The 23,007-nt window shown below is 45.6% G+C and overlaps 1 protein-coding gene across 1 annotated transcript in view; it reads left to right on the top strand.

Moving 5' to 3' along the window:
- The window catches only part of USE1 (unconventional SNARE in the ER 1), a 93,030-nt gene that overhangs the window by 34,722 nt on the left and 35,301 nt on the right, over positions 1–23,007 (top strand). Inside the window, exon 4 of the mRNA XM_073547813.1 lies at positions 12,487–12,639. Within this exon, the coding sequence (XP_073403914.1) occupies positions 12,487–12,639 (153 nt within the window). The remainder of the gene's footprint in view (positions 1–12,486; positions 12,640–23,007) is intronic.

A 23,007-nucleotide genomic window follows, 5' to 3' on the forward strand; every position in this document is an offset into this window, starting at 1 on the left:
CAAAAGTGAAAGTGTAGGCCCATTAAAAAATTGTGAGGAAAGTATGGTTGTAGATGATGAGGAAAAAGCGAATATATTAAACACCTTCTTCTCCATGGTATTCACGGTGGAAAATGAAATGCTAGGTGAAATGACGAGAGACAAAGAAAACCCTATATTAAGGGTCACCAATCTAACGCAAGAAGACGTGCAAAATCGGCTAAATAAGATTAAAGTAGATAAATCTCCGGGTCCGGATGGCATACACCCACGAGTACGAAGAGAACTCAGTAATGTAATGGACAAACCATTATTTCTTATATTTAGAGACTCTATAACGACGGGGTCTGTTCCACAGGACTGGCGCATAGCAAATGTGGTACCAATATTCAAAAAGGGCTCTAAAAGTAAACCTGGAAATTATAGGCCAGTAAGTAACCTCTATTGTTGGTAAAAATATTTGAAGGGTTTCTGAGGGATGTTATTCTGGATTATCTCAATGTGAATAACTGTTTAACGCCATATCAGCATGGGTTTATGAGGAATCGCTCCTGTCAAACCAATCTAATCAGTTTTTATGAAGAGGTAAGCTATAGACTGGACCAAGGTGAGTCATTGGATGTGGTATATCTTGATTTTTCCAAAGCGTTTGATACCGTGCCACACAAGAGGTTGGTACACAAAATGAGAATGCTGGGTCTGGGGGAAAATGTGCGTAAATGGGTAAGTAACTGGCTTAGTGATAGAAAGCAGAGGGTGGTTATAAATGGTATATTCTCTAACTGGGTCGCTGTGACCAGTGGGGTACCGCAGGGGTTGGTGTTGGGACCTATTCTCTTCAACATATTAACGATCTGGTAGAAGGTTTGCACAGTAAAATATCGATATTTGCAGATGATACAAAACTATGTAAAGCAGTCAATACAAGAGAAGATAGTATTCTGCTACAGATGGATTTGGATAAGTTGGGAACTTGGGCCGAAAGGTAGAAGATGCAGTTTAACAATGATAAATGTAAGGTTATACACATGGGAAGAAAGAATCAATATCACCATTACACACTGAACGGTAAACCACTGGGTAAATCTGACATGGAGAAGGACTTGGGGATCCAAGTTAATGATAAACTTACCTGGAGCAGCCAGTGCCAGGCAGCGGCTGCCAAGGCAAACAGGATCATGGGGTGCATTAAAAGAGGTCTGCATACACATGATGAGAGCATTATACTGCCTCTGTACAAATCTCTGGTTAGACCGCACATGGAGTACTGTGTACAGTTTTGGGCACCGGTGCTCAGGAAGGATATAATGGAACTAGAGCGGGTACAAAGGAGGGCAACAAAATTAATAAAGGGGATGGGGGAACTACAATACCCAGAGAGATTAGCAAAATTATGATTATTTAGTCTAGAAAAAAGACGACTGAGGGGCGATCTAATAACCATGTATAAGTATATAAGGGGACAATACAAATATCTCTCCGAGGATCTGCTTATACCAGGGACGGTGACGGTCACAAGGGGGCATTCTCTGCGTCTGGAGGAGAAAAGGTTTTTCCACCAACATAGAAGAGGATTCTTTACTGTTAGGGTAGTTAGAATCTGGAATTCCCTGCCTGCGGAGGTGGTGATGACGAACTCAGTTCAAGAGAGGCCTGGATGTCTTCCTGGAGCGTAACGATATTGCATCTTACAGTTATTGTTAGGTTCTTTAGAAGGACGTAGATCTGGGGATTTATTCTGACAGAATTTTATAGGCTGAACTGGATGGACTAATGTCTTTTTTCGGCCTTACTAACTATGTTACATCTCACACTCTAAAAATTTTGTTCTAAGCTATTGTGGGAGTGTTGTTGCTTTCTTAGGATTGGTCAGAATCATACAGGGAAAAGAAGTACACACCCCACTGAACTATCAGATAAAACTCACTTGGGACTTACAGAAAATTAACTCATTAGGGGCCCAATACTTTGATTGCTATTATCTCTACAACATAGAGGAGAAATAATAATAATAATAATAATAATAATAAAAAAAAGCCACCATTATATCATGTCCCCAGTTCAACATAAATTTTTTTTGAAATGTTTGATCTGTTGTTTCATTTTAGAGAATCTGTACTGTTATCCATATGTAAACTTTACTGCAAGTGAACTTAGTATTGCAAGTGCACTTGTGGTCCACAGCTCCCTTTCAGTGCTCCCCAGCATCCTGCTGTTCAATTGAAGTATGAAATGGAGAATGTTACAGTTTGTAGCTGATATCACAGATAACAGCCTGGTTATCTGTGATATCAGCTACCAATCTACGCTGCCAATCAATCACTTGAGTATTGTGAACTCTCTTGATCTGACTTCTGAGTCGGGGCTCCCTCTGGTGGTTGCCGCGGGTAGTGGAGCTGGTCGTATTGACAGAAGTCTATCACCTGAAGGTGATAATTGGAAGTCAGGGGTTATTGACTGGGAGGATTTAAGTGAGTAAGCTTCCTTCAGTTGCTGCTGGTGATTTGTTTGTATTCCTGTGCATTGTGAAGTCTGCTTTTTCCCCTCCTTGGTCTTGCATCATTCAGATAAGTTGTTTGCTGTAATCTTTTGCATTTGATATAGTTTTTGCCTTTCTCTGCTTTCTGCTTTGCTGTGTGGGTTCAGCATTATTCCCTGCTGGGATTTGTGCTGGACCCCGCTCATATGTCACAGCTTATGTCATTCTGTTCACTATTGCTAATCCCCTGTTATATTAGTATATTTTGCTTTGCTTCCAGTTCACACCAGAATGCTGATCTAGCGAGGAGAGGTTGTGTGGCCTCAGTGTTTTTGTATATCAGACGTGTTGGATTTTTTAGGGTTTTTGCGTGATTGCAGACAGTATCTTTTCTGTCCTGTGCTATCTAGACAGTTTGGGCCCCATGATTTGCTCACTCTATTTTCTGCCTGCGTTTGTGCCTCATCTTGTCTCACCGTCAATCGATGTTTGGGGGCTATTTCTTTGGGGCTCTACTCCGGGGCAGTTTAGCTTTCCCCTTTATTGCTTTAGGCTTAGTTAACTCTTTGGCTGTGCCGAGGCATCTAGGGCATCGTAGGCACGTCCCACGACTAAGGGCCCCGTCACACTAAGCGACTTACCAGCGATCCCGACACCGATATCAAGGTGTCAGCATCGCTGGTAAGTCGCTATGTGATCGCTGGTGAGCTGTCACACAGACAGCTTCACCAGCGATCAGCACAGCGACGCCGAGCGTGCGGCATCGCTGGCCATCCATGTAAAAAATAGAATCAAAATAAAAAATATAGTTATTCTCACCTTCCGACGTCCCGTTCAGCCATCCTGCCTCTCTCCACGCTCCGGTCCCAGTGATCCTTTGCACGAATGACCGCGAGATGTCACGGTCTCGAGGGATAACAAAGTCTCGTGGTCATTCGTGCAAAGGATCACTGGGACCGGAGCGTGGAGAGAGGCCGGAAGACTGCGCGGGACATCGGAAGGTGAGAATAACTATATTTTTTTAGTTTTTTTATTATTTTTTTTACACCTGATCGCTGGTCTCCCGCCTGTCACACACAGCGATGTGTGCTGGCCAGCGGGAGATTAGCGACCAAAGAAATGTCCAGAGGTTTCTTTCAGCGATCAGCGATACCGGAAGCGGGGCCGCTCGCTGATCGCTGTCACACACAGCGATCTTGCTGGTGAGATCGCTGTTACGTCACAAAAGTTGTGACTCAGCAGCGATCTCGCTACCGAGATCGCTTAGTGAGACGGGGCCTTAATGCTAGTTATGTTGTTAGGTTTAGGGGTCTGCAATCCGCTAAGTTGCCAACCTTTCTGGTTTCCTGGTTGCTTAGCTAATTTCCCGTAATCCTCTTCGGTGACCGAATCACAACACTTGAGCTTGTGTCCTGTGTGAATAACTGAAGATGAGCCATGGAATGCAAGTGCACTTACAGTCTTATTTACAGATGGATATAAGTATGGATTTCTCTGCAATTAAGCAAAGGATCGAAACAATATAAGTGTTGTTTAACACTGGCTTATACATTACAGCATGAGTCCGACCCTTAAAGTGCTGCAGAAAGGGTCCATTTATAGTTTTCCAAATTTGAGATCAGAACTACATTTCACACCAGATATTGATAAATTACTTAACATTTTACTAACAAGCCCCCCAGTACTGAAACTGCTCCTCTAGGTTAACAAATGAATATGAAAAAGCATACCCTTACACAAACCCTTACAAACACACTACACACAAAATTATTCATTCATTCTACTAACATGCATTGTATTTTTCCATAAAGATACATGATCTGTTAATAATTGCCGCTAACTTCTCATCTTCAAATGCTTTAACCAGACATTCTTCATGCCTGACTTAGTATGTCACAACTTTATCTTTAAAGTTATCTGATTCATTAACTTATCCTGAAATGAAAAGTTAAACAACAAGGTAAAAACAATGATACATGTGTAAACGTTTAGGAGCACACACATACACATTAAACAGGCCGCACATTTTGGCGAGACTAGTTAATAACTTAATGTGTATGGTGGCCTCTGACTTTTACGACAGATTATGCCAGGGGAGAGTTGGTAAAAGATGTCGGGAGAGATAAGGATCACGCAGTTTGAATTTAATTTCCTAGTACGGTACTTTTATTCTTCTGGGAGATAAATCACAGCCACAGACTCACTCTCCCCACTGAGCCAACCTGAACATTCATGTGTATATGGGAGCCAGAAAAGAGATCTGTTGGCGCAATGAGTGTTCCGCAAACAGCTGGCAAAAAGCCCCCCCACACACTGACTATCTTCTGAACATTAATTTCGATGGAGCCTTTCAAAATCGCGCCTAACCAATAATGTCAGGGAGAGAAATCGAGCCATTGGGAATTTCAATGGCAGATCCTTTTGCTTTTAGGGCATATTAGATGATACCACAGAGTCTCAAAGTATCCTACGCAATGTTTATGCAGTTACAATTTATCATAATTTCTGTGTATTTGTCCACCCACTTTTGAGGATTGACCACAAGTCAATGGGATAGAGATCTAGGGAATTTTCTGGCCTTGGACTAAAAATCACAGTGCTATTTGGTTATCACTTTTGCCTTGTGACATTGTGATCAATCATTCTGGAAAAAGCATTGTTCACCAAACTGCTCAAGGATGGTTGGTAGAAGTTGCTCTTGGAGTAGGTTTAGATGTCATTGTTTATTCATGGTAGTGTTCTTCGTTAAAATTGTGAGCGAGTCCCACCCATGGATGCAAAGCAGCCCCGTACATAAATGGTCTCAGGATGTTTTACGGTTGGCATAGCAGAGAGCTCAGATTTTTGGAGGTTTCAAGAAGAGTAGCAGAGAAACCACTTCCCTCCAAGAAAAAAGACAGACTGACATTATGGAAGCACATGGAAAGGACAGCAGAGAACTGGAGTAAAGTTATTTTCTCTGATGAAGCCCCATTCTGACTGTCTGGGTCATATGGAAAATTGATTGTCTGGAGAAAAGGTGAGCGCTACAAGTCTTACCATGAGTCCTGTGTCATGGAAAGCATAAAGCAACCTGAGATCATTAATACGTGAGGCTGCATTTCATCTAAGGGAGTGTACTCACAATTTTGACAAAAAACACCATCATGAATTAAGAGAGGTATTTAGACATCACCCAAGAGCGACTTACCCCGATCTAGGACCAATTTGGTGATGAACAATAGCTTTTCCAGCACGATGGAGCACCATTTCATAAGGCAAAAGTGATAACCAAGTGGCTTGGTGAGCAAAACAATTGATCCAGGAGTTGATATCCAGCATGCCAGAGCAGAACTATAGAAAAAACAAACAGGAGAACAAGCTAAATGTTGAGCCCTGGATGAATAAGTTTCTGCCTACGTCCGTGTATAGGCAGAGACCTGTCAATCACTGGCAGCAAGTTGGGAGAAGCTGCCAGGTACCCGCCTAGGGGAACAGTCTGCTGTGCTGCTCGGCCCCTGGCAGGTATTAAAACTATGTTTTTCTATGAAACACAGCGGTGTTTAAAAGTAAAACATATCTGGCCGAGATCACACAGCCAGTGCCTATGCATGCTGCCCACGGATTGGGCAGCATGTATCAGGTTCTTTAATAAAAGCTTACTCTGCACATCATAATGAAAAAAAAAAAGCGGATTTAAATTCAGGAATGAACTATAGAACAAAGGATCACATCTACTGTGAGAACAGGAAATCTTGAAATATACAGGAAGCAACTTCCCCAGACATTTATGCAAAAATCAAAGTTTCATTAAATACAGGAGTGAATAAGGTTCACACATTGCGAAATGGGAATATATTGTCAATGTGGAAGTATTTCATACTGAAAATAACTTCTACGTAAAAATTTGGGCTTTCAGAATTAGATATTTAAATATATCGCTCTCTAGATCTGTCACATGCTATTTAAAGGATTGATCCCACATTAAATCTATAAGGTACCATTCTGCATACACATCTGCAAAATTCAAACTGAACCGTAAACTGATGCTATTAAAGGGAATCTGACAGAAGGTTTTTGCTAAATAATCTGAGAGCATCATAATATGGAACAAGAGAGCCCGACTCCAACTATATATAGTGTTCTGCCTATTCATGTGCAGCAAGTAATTTCTTAAGTGCTGTTCCAGCTATGGCCATTAGATGTCATAGTTTCCCTTCTCTTTCCTGTTCATGGATTTAGAATCCTTTCCCTTTAATAGTTGTTCTGTTTAGAACCGCCCCTTCATCTTTCCCGGGCTAGAAAGTTGTAGCCATTTTCTCCCCAGATCCCTGACCCACACACACACACACACACACACACACACACACACACACACACACACACACACACACACACACATACATACGTGTCCTGTTCTCTGCAAAATCACTGCTTCCGTCAAGTGGATTCCGGTGAGGGTTTAATACAGTTATGTGTTGTGCTATGTATCTGTGTTAGCTAGCCATAATGCAGCCCCGTGATATGTGCAATGTATTTCCAGCTCGTTGTAATACTCTTGCACTTCATGTAGTTAGATGCATTTCTGTTCAGGTAGAGAAATGCTAGCAGCCTAAATTGCCTAGATATCTCTCTTTACTGCATTGCGTGTTGTATTACTCATCCTCTGTAATTATGCCTGCTACTGATGTAATAGCACCCTGTATTACTGCTGTTATTGTTATCTGCCAGTACTGATATACTGTACTGTCTGTTTCTTTGTAGTTTTTACCCGATCTCATCCACAATTGTGTTCACCAATCTCCTCCACTATATCATCCGTTATCATCTACCATTGTTGTTCACATCATCTCAAAAAATATAGACTTAAGCACCCATACAGTCTTTTTTACTGGGAGTGGATGAAGGGTTTAGCCGTATGCTGGAATCCACACAGCGTCATACGTGGAAGAAGGCAGAACATACAGGTTCTTCTCACAAAATTAGAATATCATCAAAATGTTTATTTCAGTTCTTCAATACATAAGGGAAACTCATTATATAGAGTCATTACAAACAGAGTGATCTCTTTCAAGTGTTTATTTCTGTTAATGTTGATGATTATGGCTTACAGCCAATGAAAACCCAAAAGTCATTATCTCAGTAAATTAGAATACTTTATAACACCAGCTTAAAAAAATATTTTAAAATCCGAAATGTTGGTTTACTGAAATGTATGTTCAGTAAATGCACTCAATGCGGCGTGGCATAGAGGTGATCAGCCTGTGGCACTGCTGAGGTGTTATGGAAGCCTAGGTTGCTTTGATAGCAGCCTTCAGCTCATCTGCGTTGCTGGGTCTGGTGTTTCATCTTCTGCTTGACAATACCCCTCAGATTCTCTATGGGGTTAAGGTCAGGTGAGTTTGCTGGCCAATCAATCACAGTGATACTGTTGTTTTTAAACCAGGTATTGGTACTTTTGGCAGTGTCGACAGGTGCCAAGCCCTGCTGGAGAATTAAATTTCCAAAAAGCTTGTTGGCAGAGGAAGCATGAAATGCTCTAAAATTTCCTGGTAGACGGCTGTGATGGCTTTGGTCTTGATAAAATATAGGTCCCCGAAACCACCACTGATTGTGGAAACTTCCCATTAGACCTCAAGCAGCTTGGATTATGTGCCTCTCCACTCTTCCTCCAGACTCTGGGACCATGATTTCCAAATGAATGCAACATTTACTTTCATCTGAAAACAACCCCTTCGACCACTGACCAACAGTCCAGTTCTTTTTCTCCTTGGCCTAGGTAAGACCCTTCTAGCATTGTCTTTTGGTCATGAGTGGCTTGACACAAGGAATACGACACTTGTAGCCCATGTCCTGGATACATCTGTGTATGGTGGCTCTTGAAGCAATGACTCCAGCAGCAGTCCACTCCTTGTGAATCTCCCTCAAATTTTTGAATGGCCTTTTCTTAATCCTTTCAAGGCTGTGGTTATCGCGGTTGCTTATGCACCTTTTTCTACCACACTTCTTCCTTCCACTCAACTGTCCATTAATATGCTTGGATACAGCGGTCTGTGAACAGCCAGGTTCTTTAGCAATGACCTTTTGTGGCTTACCCTCCTTGTGGAGTGTGTCAATGACTGCCTTCTGGATATCTGTCAAGTCAGCAGTCTTCCCCATGATAGTGGAGCCTACTGAAACAGACTAAAGCCCCCGTCTCACATAGCGAGATCGCTGTTGCGTCACCGATTTTGTGACGCAACAGCGATTTCGTCTACGATCTCGCTACGTGTAATAGCGGCGCTCGGGCCCCTGCTGCGATGTCGCTGACAGGGACAACAACCTCAATACTTCAGGTCTGAGAGACAGGGTCCCAACGACCGTCGTATCGTTCCGTATGCGGCGCTATAGAGATCTGACTGTTTGACATCTCACCAGCGATCTCGTAGCGACGCACCAGCGATCCCTACTAGATCGCATCATTGTCGGGATCGCTGGTACGTCGCCAAATGTGACGGTACCATAAGGGAACTTTTAAACTATTAGGAAGCCTTTGCAGGTATTTTTTGTTAATTATTCTAATTTACTGAGATAATAACTTTTGGGTTTTCATTGGCTGTAAGCCATAATCATCAACATTAACAGAAATAAACACATCAAATAGATCAGTCTCTCTGTAATGACTATATAATGTATAAGTTTCACTTTTTGTATTGAAGAACTGAAATTACATTTTTGATGATATTCTAATTTTGTGAGAAGCACATGTATCACTTACTGGACTGCTTGGTGCAGTTTTGATAGAATTCCTGTTTTACCTGTTGTAGATGTGGTCAATGCTAAGCGGTGTACAACCACACCCACATCCCTGATTGGCAGCTTCCTGTGAACAGTGTACATTTTTAGCAAGTTGCTAATCAGTGGTGTGAGATGGGTTACACAGATTAGCCTGACTGCCCTACAAGTGAGACTTAGTCAAGCAGTAATAATCTCCTGCTGATAAAATACTTACAGTATTAAAACTACAATACAGCCTAATAAGTGCCACATACTTGGAATCAGGCTCACTTGCCCTACATCAAGCTGCTCTCAGAATAAATAGCAAAAGCCTGCTAAAGACATTCTCTTTAAAGAGGTGTTCCCACAATTAACACTTGATGCCTATGCACAGGTAACAAACATGTCACCTGTGTGTCTTTTCAAAATAGTTGGCCCCAATTTACTAGTTTTTGCCAAGACTATGGGTTGAAATGTTGCATAAATATGTAACCATTTTAACGCCAGTCTTGTCCAGCACCACCACATTGGAAAGTAGGTAGAGTTTAGCTACAAGGGGGCATCATTATTTATGCTACAAAAGTAGTGTAAATTAAGACAGAAATGTACTCAAGTTGCTGACTGGAGTATACAGTTGTGGACAAAAGTATTGACACTCCTGCAATTTTGTCAGATAATACTCAGTTTCTTCCTGAAAATTATTGCGCAAACAAATTTTGTTATTATCTTCATTTAATTTGTCTTAAATGAAAAAACACAAAAAGAATTGTCCTAAAGCCAAATTGGATATATTTCCACACCAAACATAAAAAAGAGGGTTGACAAAAGTATTGGCACTGTTCGAAAAATCATGTGATGCTTCTCTAATTTGTGTAATTAACAGCACCTGTAACTTACCTGTGGCACCTAACAGGTGTTGGCAATAACTAAATCACACTTGCAGCCAGTTGACATGGATTAAAGTTGACTCAACCTATGTCCTGTGTCCTTGTGTGTACCACATTGAGCATGGAGAAAAGAAAGAAGACCAAAGAACTGTCTGAGGACGTGAGAAACCAAATTGTGAGGAAGCATGAGCAATCTCAAGGCTACAAGTCCATCTCCAAAGACCTGAATGTTCCTGTGTCTACCGTGCGCAGTGTCATCAAGAAGTTTAAAGCCCATGGCACTGTGGCTAACCTCCCTAGATGTGGACGGAAAAGAAAAATTGACAAGAGATTTCAACGTAAGATTGTGCGGATGTTGGATAAAGAACCTCGACTAACATCCAAACAAGTTCAAGCTGCCCTGCAGTCCAAGGGTACAACAGTGTCAACCCGTACTATCCTTCAGCGTCTGCATGAAAAGGGACTGTATGGTAGGAGACCCAGGAACACCCCACTTCTTACCCCGAGACACAAAAAAGCCAGGCTGGAGTTTGCCAAAACTTACCTGAAAAAGCCTAAAATGTTTTGGAAGAATGTTCTCTGGTCAGATGAGACAAAAGTAGAGCTTTTGGGGCAAAGGCATCAACATAGAGTTTACAGGAGAAAAAAAACACGGTCCCTACAGTCAAACATGGCAGAGGTTCCCTGATGTTTTGGGGTTGCTTTGCTGCCTCTGGCACTGGACTGTTTGACCGTGTGCATGGCATTATGAAGTCTGAAGACTACCAACAAATTTTGCAGCATAATGTAGGGCCCAGTGTGAGAAAGCTGGGTCTCCCTCAGAGGTCATGGGTCTTCCAGCAGGACAATGACCCAAAACACACTTCAAAAAGCACTAGAAAATGGTTTGAGAGAAAGCACTGGAGGCTTCTAAGGTGGCTAGCAATGAGTCCAGACCTGAATCCCATAGAACACGTGTGGAGAGATCTAAAAATGGCAGTTTGGAGAAGGCACCCTTCAAATATCAGGGACCTGGAGCAATTTGCCAAAGAAGAATGGTCTAAAATTGCAGCAGAGCATTGTAAGAAACTCATTGATGGTTACCGGAAGCGGTTGGTCGCAGTTATTTTGGCTAAAGGTTGTGCAACCAAGTATTAGGCTGAGGGTGCCAATACTTTTGTCTGACCCATTTTTGGAGTTTTGTGTGAAATGATCAATGTTTTGCTTTTTGCTTCATTCTCTTTTGTGTTTTTTCATTTAAGACAAATTAAATGAAGATAATAATACCAAAGAATATGTGATTGCAATCATTTTCAGGAAGAAACTGAGTATTATCTGACAGAATTGCAGTGGTGTCAATACTTTTGGCCACAACTGTATTTCTTATGGCAGTGCACAACTGCTTTTAGATGCGCCAAATTAAATAAGAGGCACATGCCTTTTAATTTATCTTTCACCATTTTGACTGGCCTACAAATCACCAGTCATAATGAATCGAGGCCTTGGGCTTTTCTGGTAGGCAATGCTGTGACTAAGAAAATTGCATAGTTCTTTATTTACCGTGATTAGTTTTCCGGTGTCGTCTTTGTTTCTACCTTTCTGTCTAGTGCCTGCTGGGATGATTTAGGGAATCCTGCTTTGAGCAGGGGGTTGGACCAGATGGCCCAGGAGGTCCCTTCCAACTCTACCATTCTATGATTCTAAGTGTAATCTGTCCCTAGCAGCAGAGACATGAAGATGTAGATGGGTCTTTGTATCTCTGTTGCTGCTCTTTTAAATCTGCATACAGGCATTACTTGGAGGAGGGTTTTCAGTGTCTAAGGCTATGTGCACACGTTGCGGATTATGCTGCGTTTCCGCAGCGGTTTTGGCCCTGCGGAAGCGCAGCAGTTCCGCAGACATGGTACATTACCATGTTATCCTATGGCATTTCAAATCTACTGTGCTCACGCTGCGGTTTTTTCCGCGTGGTTTTCTGCGTTTTACAAACCGCAGCATGTCAATTGTTTGTGCGGATTCCACAGCGGTTTCACACCTTTAGCATAGTAGAGGTGTGAATCCGCAGGAAAACCGCAGGTCACTTTACCTGTGGTTTTACCTGCGGATCCGCACGGAAAAACCTGCAGGTGAATCCGCAGCGTGTGCACATAGCCTAACAGCCAAGCCATTGGATGCAAGTGTTTAATCAGAATATGAAGATCATCGTTAGCTGGAGTTTTTCTGTTTACATGATTTGACAAAGTTGATACATACGCTATATACAATTGCTTTTTCCAGTCAAATCCAGAAATGATACAGAATTACTACTTGTGTCTACAGCATATTCTCTGCACTATTAGAAGTGTGACCATTTGGAGGAATACATTGTGTGCTGTTTTATTAGATTTAGGCCTCACTTAATAACCAGCTGGTGTCATTTGTCTGCAGTCCTCGCCTACTGAAAAAGCCCTGGCTAATCAGTTCCTGGCTCCGGGGCGCACACCTACAATCAGCAAGGAGCGTACACCAGTAACCAAGACTGTCCATCTTCAGACACAAGCACGTTACACTGGGGAGATGAGGAACGAGCTGTTGGAAAAGGTAAGTGCTAGGAGGCTAATAGCAATGGCTGATCACAGGAAGCGTCTTGTAAACACGCAGCAGCAATACAGAGTGTTTAGCCCTCAACAACTATAATTACCTGTGTGTGCTGCACCATCCCTCTGGATAATCTCGCTCTAATCTCATTTGTTGGTGTGATGTCTTTTTACTTCATCAGCTTAGCAATATGAATACAAACTCATATTAGATTAGCTTGTTCACCTGCAGTCACGTTTTGCAAGCTTGGCCTTAGTCTCCACAGAAACCACGTGCCAAGGAGTGTCATTCTCAGCACATTGGCATTGCTAATGGGTGTATGTTTACCTACATTATTATTTTGCATCTTATTGCATGCCATCAATCCTCCTACTCCCTCTTGTGTTGGGGTAAATCACAAAGCTGTGACAATATGCAACATGCACCACATTTTTAAAGTATTGAATCACAGCTTTATTTACCCCCTTAAGGGTGATCTATTTTTCTTTCCAACACTTCATTCCAAGAGTTATAACGTTCCCCCATCATTCATTCATCAACATATACAGTGCAGGAAATAATTATTTGATCCCTTGCTGATTTTGTAAGTTTGTCCACTAACAAAGACATGAACATTCTATAAGTATAAGGGTAGGTTAATTTTAACATTGAGAGATAGAATATGAAAAATAAAATCCAGTAAATCAAATTGTACAAATTTCCCTGCGGCCCACTGCTTCAGGAAGATGGCCGCAGGGAAACCAACGATGCACTCCGCACCGCCAACACCAAGCCTCAGCATCGCCACACCTCCCGTTAAGCCTGTGCTCGGATCATAAGACGCACCCCCTATTTCTCTAGTCACCTTCCACGACGGCTACATCGGAGGATGTCTACCCCGCCCTAATAGGGGACAGGAACAGGAAGAGGTTAAATATCCCTCCCCTTCCTGAAACCACCAGTGTTTTCCTGTCCCTTATGGGGCATGAAGAGGTCTACGATGGTGCTGCCGTGGCCGGCGATCGGGAGCACCCCACGCCCTGTATCAGCTGGGATACCTGTCAGATGCCGGGCAGCCGAGGTTGGGGGCCTTGCTCTCCTCCGATGGCTGCTCCCGTCTCCGCCTGCATGGTGGGACTCGGGACTCTCCCGCCTCTCCTGCGCCTCCTTTGGGGGTAAAGCGAGGCGGTGATGTGCACACCAGGGTCCTCCAAATAGCTCCCCGGCTTCCTCCTCCTCCGTGCTGCCGGTTCCCGGGGGTTCACGCTCGCCGGAGGTGGCGTTCCTCCACTTCGGGCGTTACTGGGCTTTCCACTGGGGCGCGCGTCACTTCCGGTATGTCCCTATGTGTTCCACAGTGGAGCGCACGCGTGTGCCAAGGGGCGCGTTACTCCTGGGACCGGCGGTCACATTCTGGGGCGTCCTCATGTGGTTCCCCCCATTGGGCCAAAGGGAGGAGGAGGTGCACAAAAAACGCTGGACCCTCGATCTTTCAAGGTCCGGGTGAGGAGATCACCAGGTAAGACCTGTCTGACACTGACTGTAGACGGCATGGACGATGACAAGCCCTCTCTCTCTGCGTCTGTAGAGCCCAGCATACCCCCTCCTACTGTAAGTAGCAGGCGTCGGCCCTGACTATCCAGCATTATTTACTAAAATGGCGTAGCATACCTCTCTCTTTCTAATATGGGGAGAAAAGGTCTCTGACCCTATGAGAACCAGCCACAAGTGTAAAATGTGTGCTGCCAGACTCCCTCGACATACGGGGAAAACTCTTCCCATCCTGTACAGAGAGGTCCTTCGCACTGAGGAGCCCTCTCTCCTGGATAGCATCAAATCCCTCATAATACAGGAGGTTCACTCCTCCATGGCTCCCTTCTCCCAGACCGCCTCCCTCTAGGAGGAGGAATCAAGCTCTGATTGAATCTGACCCAGACTCAGACGAAATTCAGTCCTCGGATTCAGAGGACGCTCGGGAGATTGAGGGTTCCTCTTCCACGTCCACCCCTAAAGCCAGGGAACAAGAAATATCACTTGGTTCCGGGAATGTGGGTGAGCTAATCAGTATGGTTAAGAGCACCATAGGGGTGGAGGAGGAAGAAGTTAAATACACGGTACAGGACGAGATGTTGTGCTGAAGCCCAAAGGAGGTGTCCTGTACACGAGAACGTACAGAATCTGATTCTCCATAAAAGGAGGCCTCCATATATAAAAATGAGGGCTCCTCCCAGCTCAAAGATCCAATGGATCGAGGAAAAATATATATATATTTGAGAGCTTATCAAGGAAGTCCTGGGACACCTCTACAAATCTGCTAGAAAGCTAATATGGCTTTCACATGCCCTGTCTCTGTAATTACGCACAGACTCAGGACACCTTAGGGGGAAAGATAAATGACGCCCTACCCGTACTGCAGAAAGCAACGAGGTTCCTAGCCGATGCTTCCGCTGGCGGTCGCTAACAACTTGGGACCAGGCCGGGACCAGGAAGACCAGCCTGTAATTCGCAGGTCTCGGGTAATTCTTTAATGCATCGGCTCTTCTAGGCTGAGCATGACTGCTCTCACCAGGTCCGGGTAGCCGCAAAAGCGGCCGTCCTTTCTAACTCCTTTAGAGGAGTGCCCTGGTTAAAATATTAAGGGAGGCGACTTATCTCCAAATGGTGTGCCATCCCCTTCCAGGGCCACTATGGGTTCAAGCCTGTCCTGGATAAGATCCTGGACACAGCTTCGGACAAAAGCATCTCTTCCAAAACATAGAAATCCTAGGAGATGGATTTTTCGTCCCTCCCGTGACCAAACCTCAGTCAACAGCTAATCTAAGCTGAATTTGCATGCCCTCATCAGATCACAGCCGCTAAGCAGCTTGAGGCTGGGCCAGTACCGGCATGAGAGACTGGCTGAGATTCCCTGGTCATGTTGACATACGAAGAGTATAGGGAGACAAGGGCAGGAACATCCTTGTCCCTAACCATCAACAGACCACAGATAAGCAATGACGCCCGGTTGGGGGTCGTCTCTCGCTCTTTTTACCCGCTGGCAGTCCATCTCCACAAATCAGTGGGTCCATCGTACCATATAAGATGGACTAAAAAAAAAAAAAAAATTGGGTTCGAGAGTCCTTCCCGTAATGCTTAGGGGTAGCCTCCCTACAGCCTCCACTCCTTCAGGGCTCCTTACCAAAGATCTGCTCCGGTAGAACGCGAGGGTGCCAAAGCGGGAGAAGGACACGGCCATTATGCACTTCCCTTCCTGGTGAGGAAGCCATCACAGAAGAACCAAATCATCATAAACCTGAAGCCATTAAACGAATCGGTCCGGTACAGGCAAGTCAAAATGGAGTCATTCAGGGGCAGTCCCGCTCATCGGACTGAGCTCGGTAATGGCAACGGTAGAGCTGAAGGGTGCATATTACCATGTGCCAATCCATCCGACCACGTATCTCTCTAAGATCATGGCGGAAGCAGTGATTTTCATCCGGCGCCAGGGGATAGGCATCCCATATCTGGACGACTTCCTCTTCTCTATACCATCTATCTCATGTCAGAAGATGGATGTAGGAAAGACCCGGGGATATTAAGATCCCTGGGTTGGATACCGAACCTGGTCTATCCCTCCACGAGAGGGAAGCTTCTGGGAGTTCTCTCTGACTCAAGGGGAAAGACATCCTTCCTACCTATGGTTTGTCAGGTCGACCTTGTCCACCAAGGACCTGGTTCAGAACTAGCGGGCACGTCTGACCCTCAGAGTCAATGTATGCTCTAGGATCTCAGACCACATGCACCCAGGCGGTTTCTTGGGCTCAGGCCCACAAAGCCACGTGCTTTTACATTCCAGGATCCGCCTGGCCTACGCGGCTACAAATTCTATTGTCCTGAAGGATTCCCCTCCCTGGTCAGGTTAAACCGGCCCTGAGGTGGTGGTTGAACTACCGAAATCTTCAGAAGGGAGTCAGCCGGATTCAGCTTCCCCTGAAAACACTCCGCTCAGATGCCAGCCAACGAGGCGGGGGCGCAGTAGTAGAGAGATCCTATTTTCAGGGGCGATGGCTGCCAAGCATCAGCACCAGTTCCTCAAATCTGAGAGAACTGAAGGCGGTAGGAAAAGCGCTAAAAGACGTCATCATCGCTAATCCAAAATCGCCACGTCTGCACCTACTCGGACAACATGACCACAGTGGCCTATCTCCAGCCAAGGGGGTACGAAGTACGCCGGCCTGAAAGCAATAGCAACAAGCATCTTCTCCTGGTCAGTGCGTCTGAAAGGATCAGACAACACCCAGGCAGATTTGCTCAGTCGAGAAGACGTTCATCCGGAGGAGTGGCGCCTGGACCATGCGGTATTCGTGTCCCTAGCCTCAAGATGGGGTGGAGGTGGACCTAGCCGCCAACAGGCAAAATGCGAAGATGGTTATTCGTCTCCCTCAACCACATGGACGGAGTGCAAGGAATAGGTGCCCTTCACCCAATGGTGGGATTCCAACCTCTCATATACCTGCCCACCCACACCGATGCTTGCAAAAAACATCTCAGGAAATCCAGACGGACCGAGTTCCCACAATACTAATCTCCCCGCGGTGGCCCGGAAGAAGTGGTACAGTGCCCTACCTGCCATGGCCCAGGAAGGTCCTGGCTTCTGCCCCAAAAAGGGTGACCTCCTTCACCAAGGTCCTCTGCTACACCCAGACGTAGGCAAAGAACCTGGCAGCATGGTTATTGAGGCCGAATTCCTAAGAGCCAAATAGCTCTCGGATAGGGTAATCCAAACCCTTCAGGAAAGCCAAAAAACCAATAACCAAGGCCATCTATGCCAAGGTCTGGGAAAGGTTTACGCCCTGGAGCTCTCCAGGCACCCCTGATCCCTTCCATCTCAGTGCAGCACAGACCCTAGATGTTTACAAAAGGTCTGGAACAGAGCCTTATCCCCAGCACTAAAGGTATAAATATCAGGTCTTAGCACCTTTTTTGATCTTGACCTGGCCAGCCACCGCTGGATCCTACGGTTTATGCCTTCGGCAGCCGGGATTCGTCCTATACTCCGCAGTCAGGGGCCTCCTTGGGATCTCAACACCGTGCTCAAACCTAAGATCCATTTGAGCCTCTAGATTCCTTGACCATGGAAACCTAACCCTTTAACCGTCCTCTTAGTCGCAATTACTGAGGCTAGACGTATAACCGTCCTCTTAGTCGCAATTACTGAGGCTAGACGTATGGGAGAATTGCAGGCCCTGACAATTCAAGAAGCTTACCTTGCAATCATTACAGATATTATCTTGAGATTAGATCATGCCTGTCTTCTCAAAATTTCATAGGAATCATGACATTGTACTGTCCTCATTCGGCCCAAGCTCTTCCAACCCTAAGGAAGAGACCTTCCACACTCTCGACATTTGCAGAGTGGTCCTGTCTACCGACAATAGAGTGAAGCCTAGCGGATTCACCAGAATCTATTCATCCAGTTCTCAGGACGAAATAAGGCAAGAAGGAGTCAAAGAACACGATCGCGAATTGGATCACACAATCTATCTGCCTGACTTACGCATCACAGAAGCTGGCTCCACCTGCCTCACTGAGGCACATTCTACCCATGCGATAGCAACGTCATGAGCAAAAAAAAAAAAATGGGGAATGCTTCGTCAGAGCGGATATGCAGAACCACCCCTGGTCGTCCATCCACACATTCACCAGGCATTACAGGCTAAATTTCAATGGGGATTTAACATTTGGCAGACGAGTGCTGCAGGCCGTGATTCCCCCCCTAAAGATATTGGCTGTTGGTATTACTCCGATGTAGCTGTCGTGGAAAGTGACTAGAGAAAATAGAATTAGACTTACCGGTAATTCGGTTTCTAGGAACCTTCCACGACAGCACTAATTTCCCTCCCTATCTGATATTCTTATTGGATGATTCCTGCACTTTGGTGGTAACTATTCATACTGGTGTCCAGGAAAACACTGGTGGTTGCAGGAAGGGGAGGGATATTTAACCTCTTCCTGTTCCTGTCCCCTATTAGGGCGGGGTAGACATCCTCCGATGTAGCTGTCGTGGAAGGTTCCTAGAAACCGAATTACGGGTAAGTCTAATTCTATTTTTCCTCCCAAATTTTTTTGGGGAAAAGTGCATCTTATAGTCCGAAAAATACGGCACTTCCATGGTGTCAGATGTTATTTGAATGTGCGCATTGTAGATTCAGACCGGAGGAAACAACACATATGGAAACAAAGTGTAAAGAAACAGATGAGAATAAAGGAAATATTTTGATTAATTTGTTTAATTCGTGTTGCCCAAACCATGGGCAGCATGTGTCAGACCCTGGCTGCAGGATTGCAGCCAGGAATGTTGTTATGTGACTTGAAGAGCCAAGAATTACTTTTTTCAAGGAAATTCAGGCCGCAGACACGCCAGGTCAGAAAAAAAAGGCTTCCTTCAAGCCCACTCCTTCCTGGCGTCCTCAAAGCTCCCACGGTAGGTCCACCAGGCCGAGACATGGCAGGTCTTCCTCGGCATGACACGTGTCTAGATCCCAGCGTATCTCCCTGGCTATAGGCGGTCATCTCCTTTTTTTCAGGGATGTTTGGCTCGCCTCGGTGGAGGACGCCTGGGTCAGGTAGGTAGTTTCCTCAGGATACAAAATAGAGTTTGCTTCGCATTCCCGAGATCGGTTCTTAGAATCCCATCCTCCAAAGGTTCCTGCACTGGTTCCGGGTTTCTTTGCATCCATCGCCTCCCTTCTCAGTTCAGGGGTTATCATTCCCGTCCCAGAACAAGAACGCTTCACAGGTTTCTATTCAAACCTGTTTGTAGTGCCAAAGAAGGGCGGCGCGTTTCGGCCCATTATGGATCTGAAGTTACTGACCAGAAGAGTCCGCTTGTGACATTTCCGGATGGAGTCCCTCCGCTCAGCAATTGCTTCCGTGGAGGCGCAGGAATTCTTGTGCTCCATAGACATCCAAGATGCCTACCTCCATGTTATGATTTTTCCAGCTCATCAGAGGCTCGTGCATTTCACGGTACAGCCGAACCATTTCCAGTGTGTCGCACTGCCGTTCGGACTCGCGACCGCTCCCAGGGTCTTCACAAAGATCATGGCGGCTTTGATGGCCATTTTGAGGATCAGGAGCCTAGTGCTTATTCCGTACCTCAACAAAATCCTCATCAAGACTTCGCGTCTCTCTCAGGCCCAGTAAAGTCTGTCCATCGTCCTCGACTCCATGGGCCGGTTCCGGTGGCTAGTCAACAGGAAAAAGTCCTGCCTTGTTCCGACTCAGCGCCTTGTCTCCGTAGGCATGCTGTTCGACACTTGACAGGCGAGGGTTTTTCTGCCCAAAGAGAAGAGAGCAATCCTCCAGCAGGGAGTTCGCTCTCTGCAAGGCCTTTGGCTTCCTTCCTTCTGTTCAGCAATGAAGGTCCTGGACAGAATGGTGGGAGCCTCGGAAGCAATCCCCTTTGCACTGTCGCTGGATCGTTCGCTTCGTCTCTCTTCCCGAGTCAAGCGGTCTCTTGACTGGTGGCTGTCATCCCCTCTCATCCTCCAGGGCTGGTCCTTCCTTCCTGTCCATTGGCAGGTGGTGACGTACGCCAGCGTTCTCAGCTGGGAGGCATTTTTTCACCATCTAACGGTTCAAGGGCGTTGGTCGGCGCAGGAGTCCTCTCTACCGATCAACATCCTCAAGATAAGGGCCAACCTTCTGTCCCTCGGTCACTGGGAAAGGCTTCTCAGGGGTATGCCAGTCAGAATTCGGATGGACGGGGGCGTGGCCTAGCAGCATGTGAGGAGGACGTGGGTCTGCTGAGCTCCCACACACAGCTACTGATTACTGCCATTATATCCCCACAGCACGGTCAGTAACTAATCTGTGTGCATTCCTGAGACCTGCGGGTGCCGCTGGACAGAGACATTCAGCCTCTAGCCCTAAATCATGCCAAAAAAAGGTCAGAGAAGAGTGACTAGTGAGCTGGGGCCTGGGTCCCAAGATGGTGCTGCTAACACAGTGCGTGCTCTGGAGGAAGCAGCTGCAGACAGTGAGGCCAGGAACAGGGAGGTGGCAGCCCGGCTGAGACGCTTTGCCAGAGTGGAGGAGGCAGAGCGCGAGTCCCTCCAGGAGACAGATGAAGAGCTGGAGTCTGCAGGCGGAGGTATGGATCCGGAGGTGGGAGAGAGGGGAGAGGAGGAGGCCACAGGCTCTGGAGGTCGGGAGAAGCAGGCAGCTGGGGAGAACTAGTGAAGCAAAATAAAAGCCAGCTCCAAGCACTGCAGCTGCAAATGCCAACTGAACCTACTATCAAAGATTTGCTGATGGCAGTTATGCAGTGTGGGTCTGCTATTTCTTCTGTGCTCACTTAGCTGGGTTATTTATAAGAATCCATGCAAAATGTGAGGCATGAACTGCACACCGTTAAAGACAGAACCGGGCAACTTGAGAAACGAGTCGGAGTTGTGGAGGGTACTGTGTCTAAGTCAGCGCAGCATCATAAAGAACTTAAAAGAGATATGGTTGCTGTGTGGGCCAAAACTGATGAGCTAGAGAACAGGTCTAGACGGAACAACGTCCGCATTGTTGGTATCCCTGTACGTTATGAACGCAAAAATCCTACTGTTTTTATCGAAGCCTGGATTAAGGAGAAAATAGGAACTGATAATCTAACTCATTTATATGCTGTGGAACGTGCTCACAGGGTTCCTACCCGCCCTCCTCCTCCTGGTTACCAACCGAGGCCTATCTTGGCTAAAATTCTCCACTATAGGGACACGGATAATATCCTTAGATACTGAAGGGAACATCCTGACCTTTCTATTGATGGCTCCAGAGTTTCTTTTTACCCTGACTTCTCGCCAGAAGTCCAAAGAATGAGAGCTAAATTTATGGACATCAAAAAACGTCTAAGGGCCGTAGGTATCCGATATTCTATGATATTCCCGGCCAAGCTGCGGGTCGAGGCCCGGAACGAAATTCACTTTTTTCTGGATGCTAAAGATGCTATGGACTGGCTGGATCTGAATGAACAGCAGCTGAGGAAGGATGAGGAAGACCGGGAATGCGGCTGATGATGTATTTGCTACTTTGGACACTTCTGCGCTGTCTGGTGTCTTGACTTTCGGTTCTGTTGCAGGAAACTGCTCGACATGTTGTCGTTTTGCTATAGATGGTTGCCATGTGCTGTGGGGACTCATCCTGTTATGTGTGGGCAGCAGTTAGGAAGTGAAACGCCCGTTGACTGATGTGGAAGGGAATAACATCGCCCTTGGTTGAAATACCCTTGGCACTGCCGGGGGACATGTTGGGGAGAGTTCTGGGGGGGGAGGGGGGGTTCTAGGGGTTTGTCGGGTCCTATGTAACTTTTGTGCACAACAATGTAAGCTCTACTATGACACGGTGGATATTGGCACCGACTGTATATCGACTTGAGAATGGGTGACGTTAAAATACTTAGCTGGAATATTAGAGGGCTAATGTCCCCAGTAAAAAGACAGGCCATATTTTCCTTTATAATGGATCAGAAGCCAACTGTTGTATGCTTACAAGAGACGCATCTTACTCCTGAGACACTTGGTATATTAAATAAGAGGTGGATACAACATGGGTATCATTCCACGTACTCTCAATACTCCCGGGGAGTTAGCATACTGGTCTGTTCAGGTGCCCAGTTTACATGCAATCAGGTGGTGGTGGACACGGAGGGGCAATTCGACTTTCTATTCTGCAAACTCTTTGCTGAGATAATGATACTCATTTCTATATACATCCCCCCCGCCTTATAGTAGCAAAGTTATATATAAAATTCATACCATGTTGAGGGACTTTCGGGGGTCCCTTATATGTTGGTGGGGGACTTTAATAATGTTTTGGACTCCCACTGGGATAGAGGTAATCATGCACCCCTGAAACCGGGAGGTAATCGTACGCCTTTCGGAGTTTTGTTACATCAGCTAGCCCTGACTGACTTATGGAGAAGTCGTAATCCTGATGTCTACCAATATTCATGCTTCTCCTCTACCTTTGTCTCAGTGTCACGCATTGATTTGGCTATGGGTGATGATTTGATGCTGAGAAAAATTTTAGACGTTAATTATTTGCCGAGAACAGTGTCGGATCACTCGCCCATGTCCATTACAATCAAGGGGGGGGGGATAATAGATTGAAAACTAAACCGTTATGGCGACTTAATCCATTTTGGCTGCAGCTAGAGGATAAGAATGATAGCTTTAGCTTTGAGATACAGGAACATCTCAGGTTTAATTTGGGTTCAGCATCTAGTTTGACTGTTTGGGAGACTCTGAAGGCATACCTGCGGGGCATGTATATACGTGAGATTTCAAAGCTTAAATCTAATTCCAAAGCAGAATCTCAGATTATACTTCATGAGCTGGAGGATGCGGAAAAGGCTCTCTCCAT

Source organism: Dendrobates tinctorius, unplaced genomic scaffold (genome assembly GCF_039654945.1).
Source record: "Dendrobates tinctorius isolate UK_male_01 unplaced genomic scaffold, ASM3965494v1 ptg000011l, whole genome shotgun sequence".
Classification (NCBI taxonomy): Eukaryota; Metazoa; Chordata; class Amphibia; order Anura; family Dendrobatidae; genus Dendrobates; species Dendrobates tinctorius.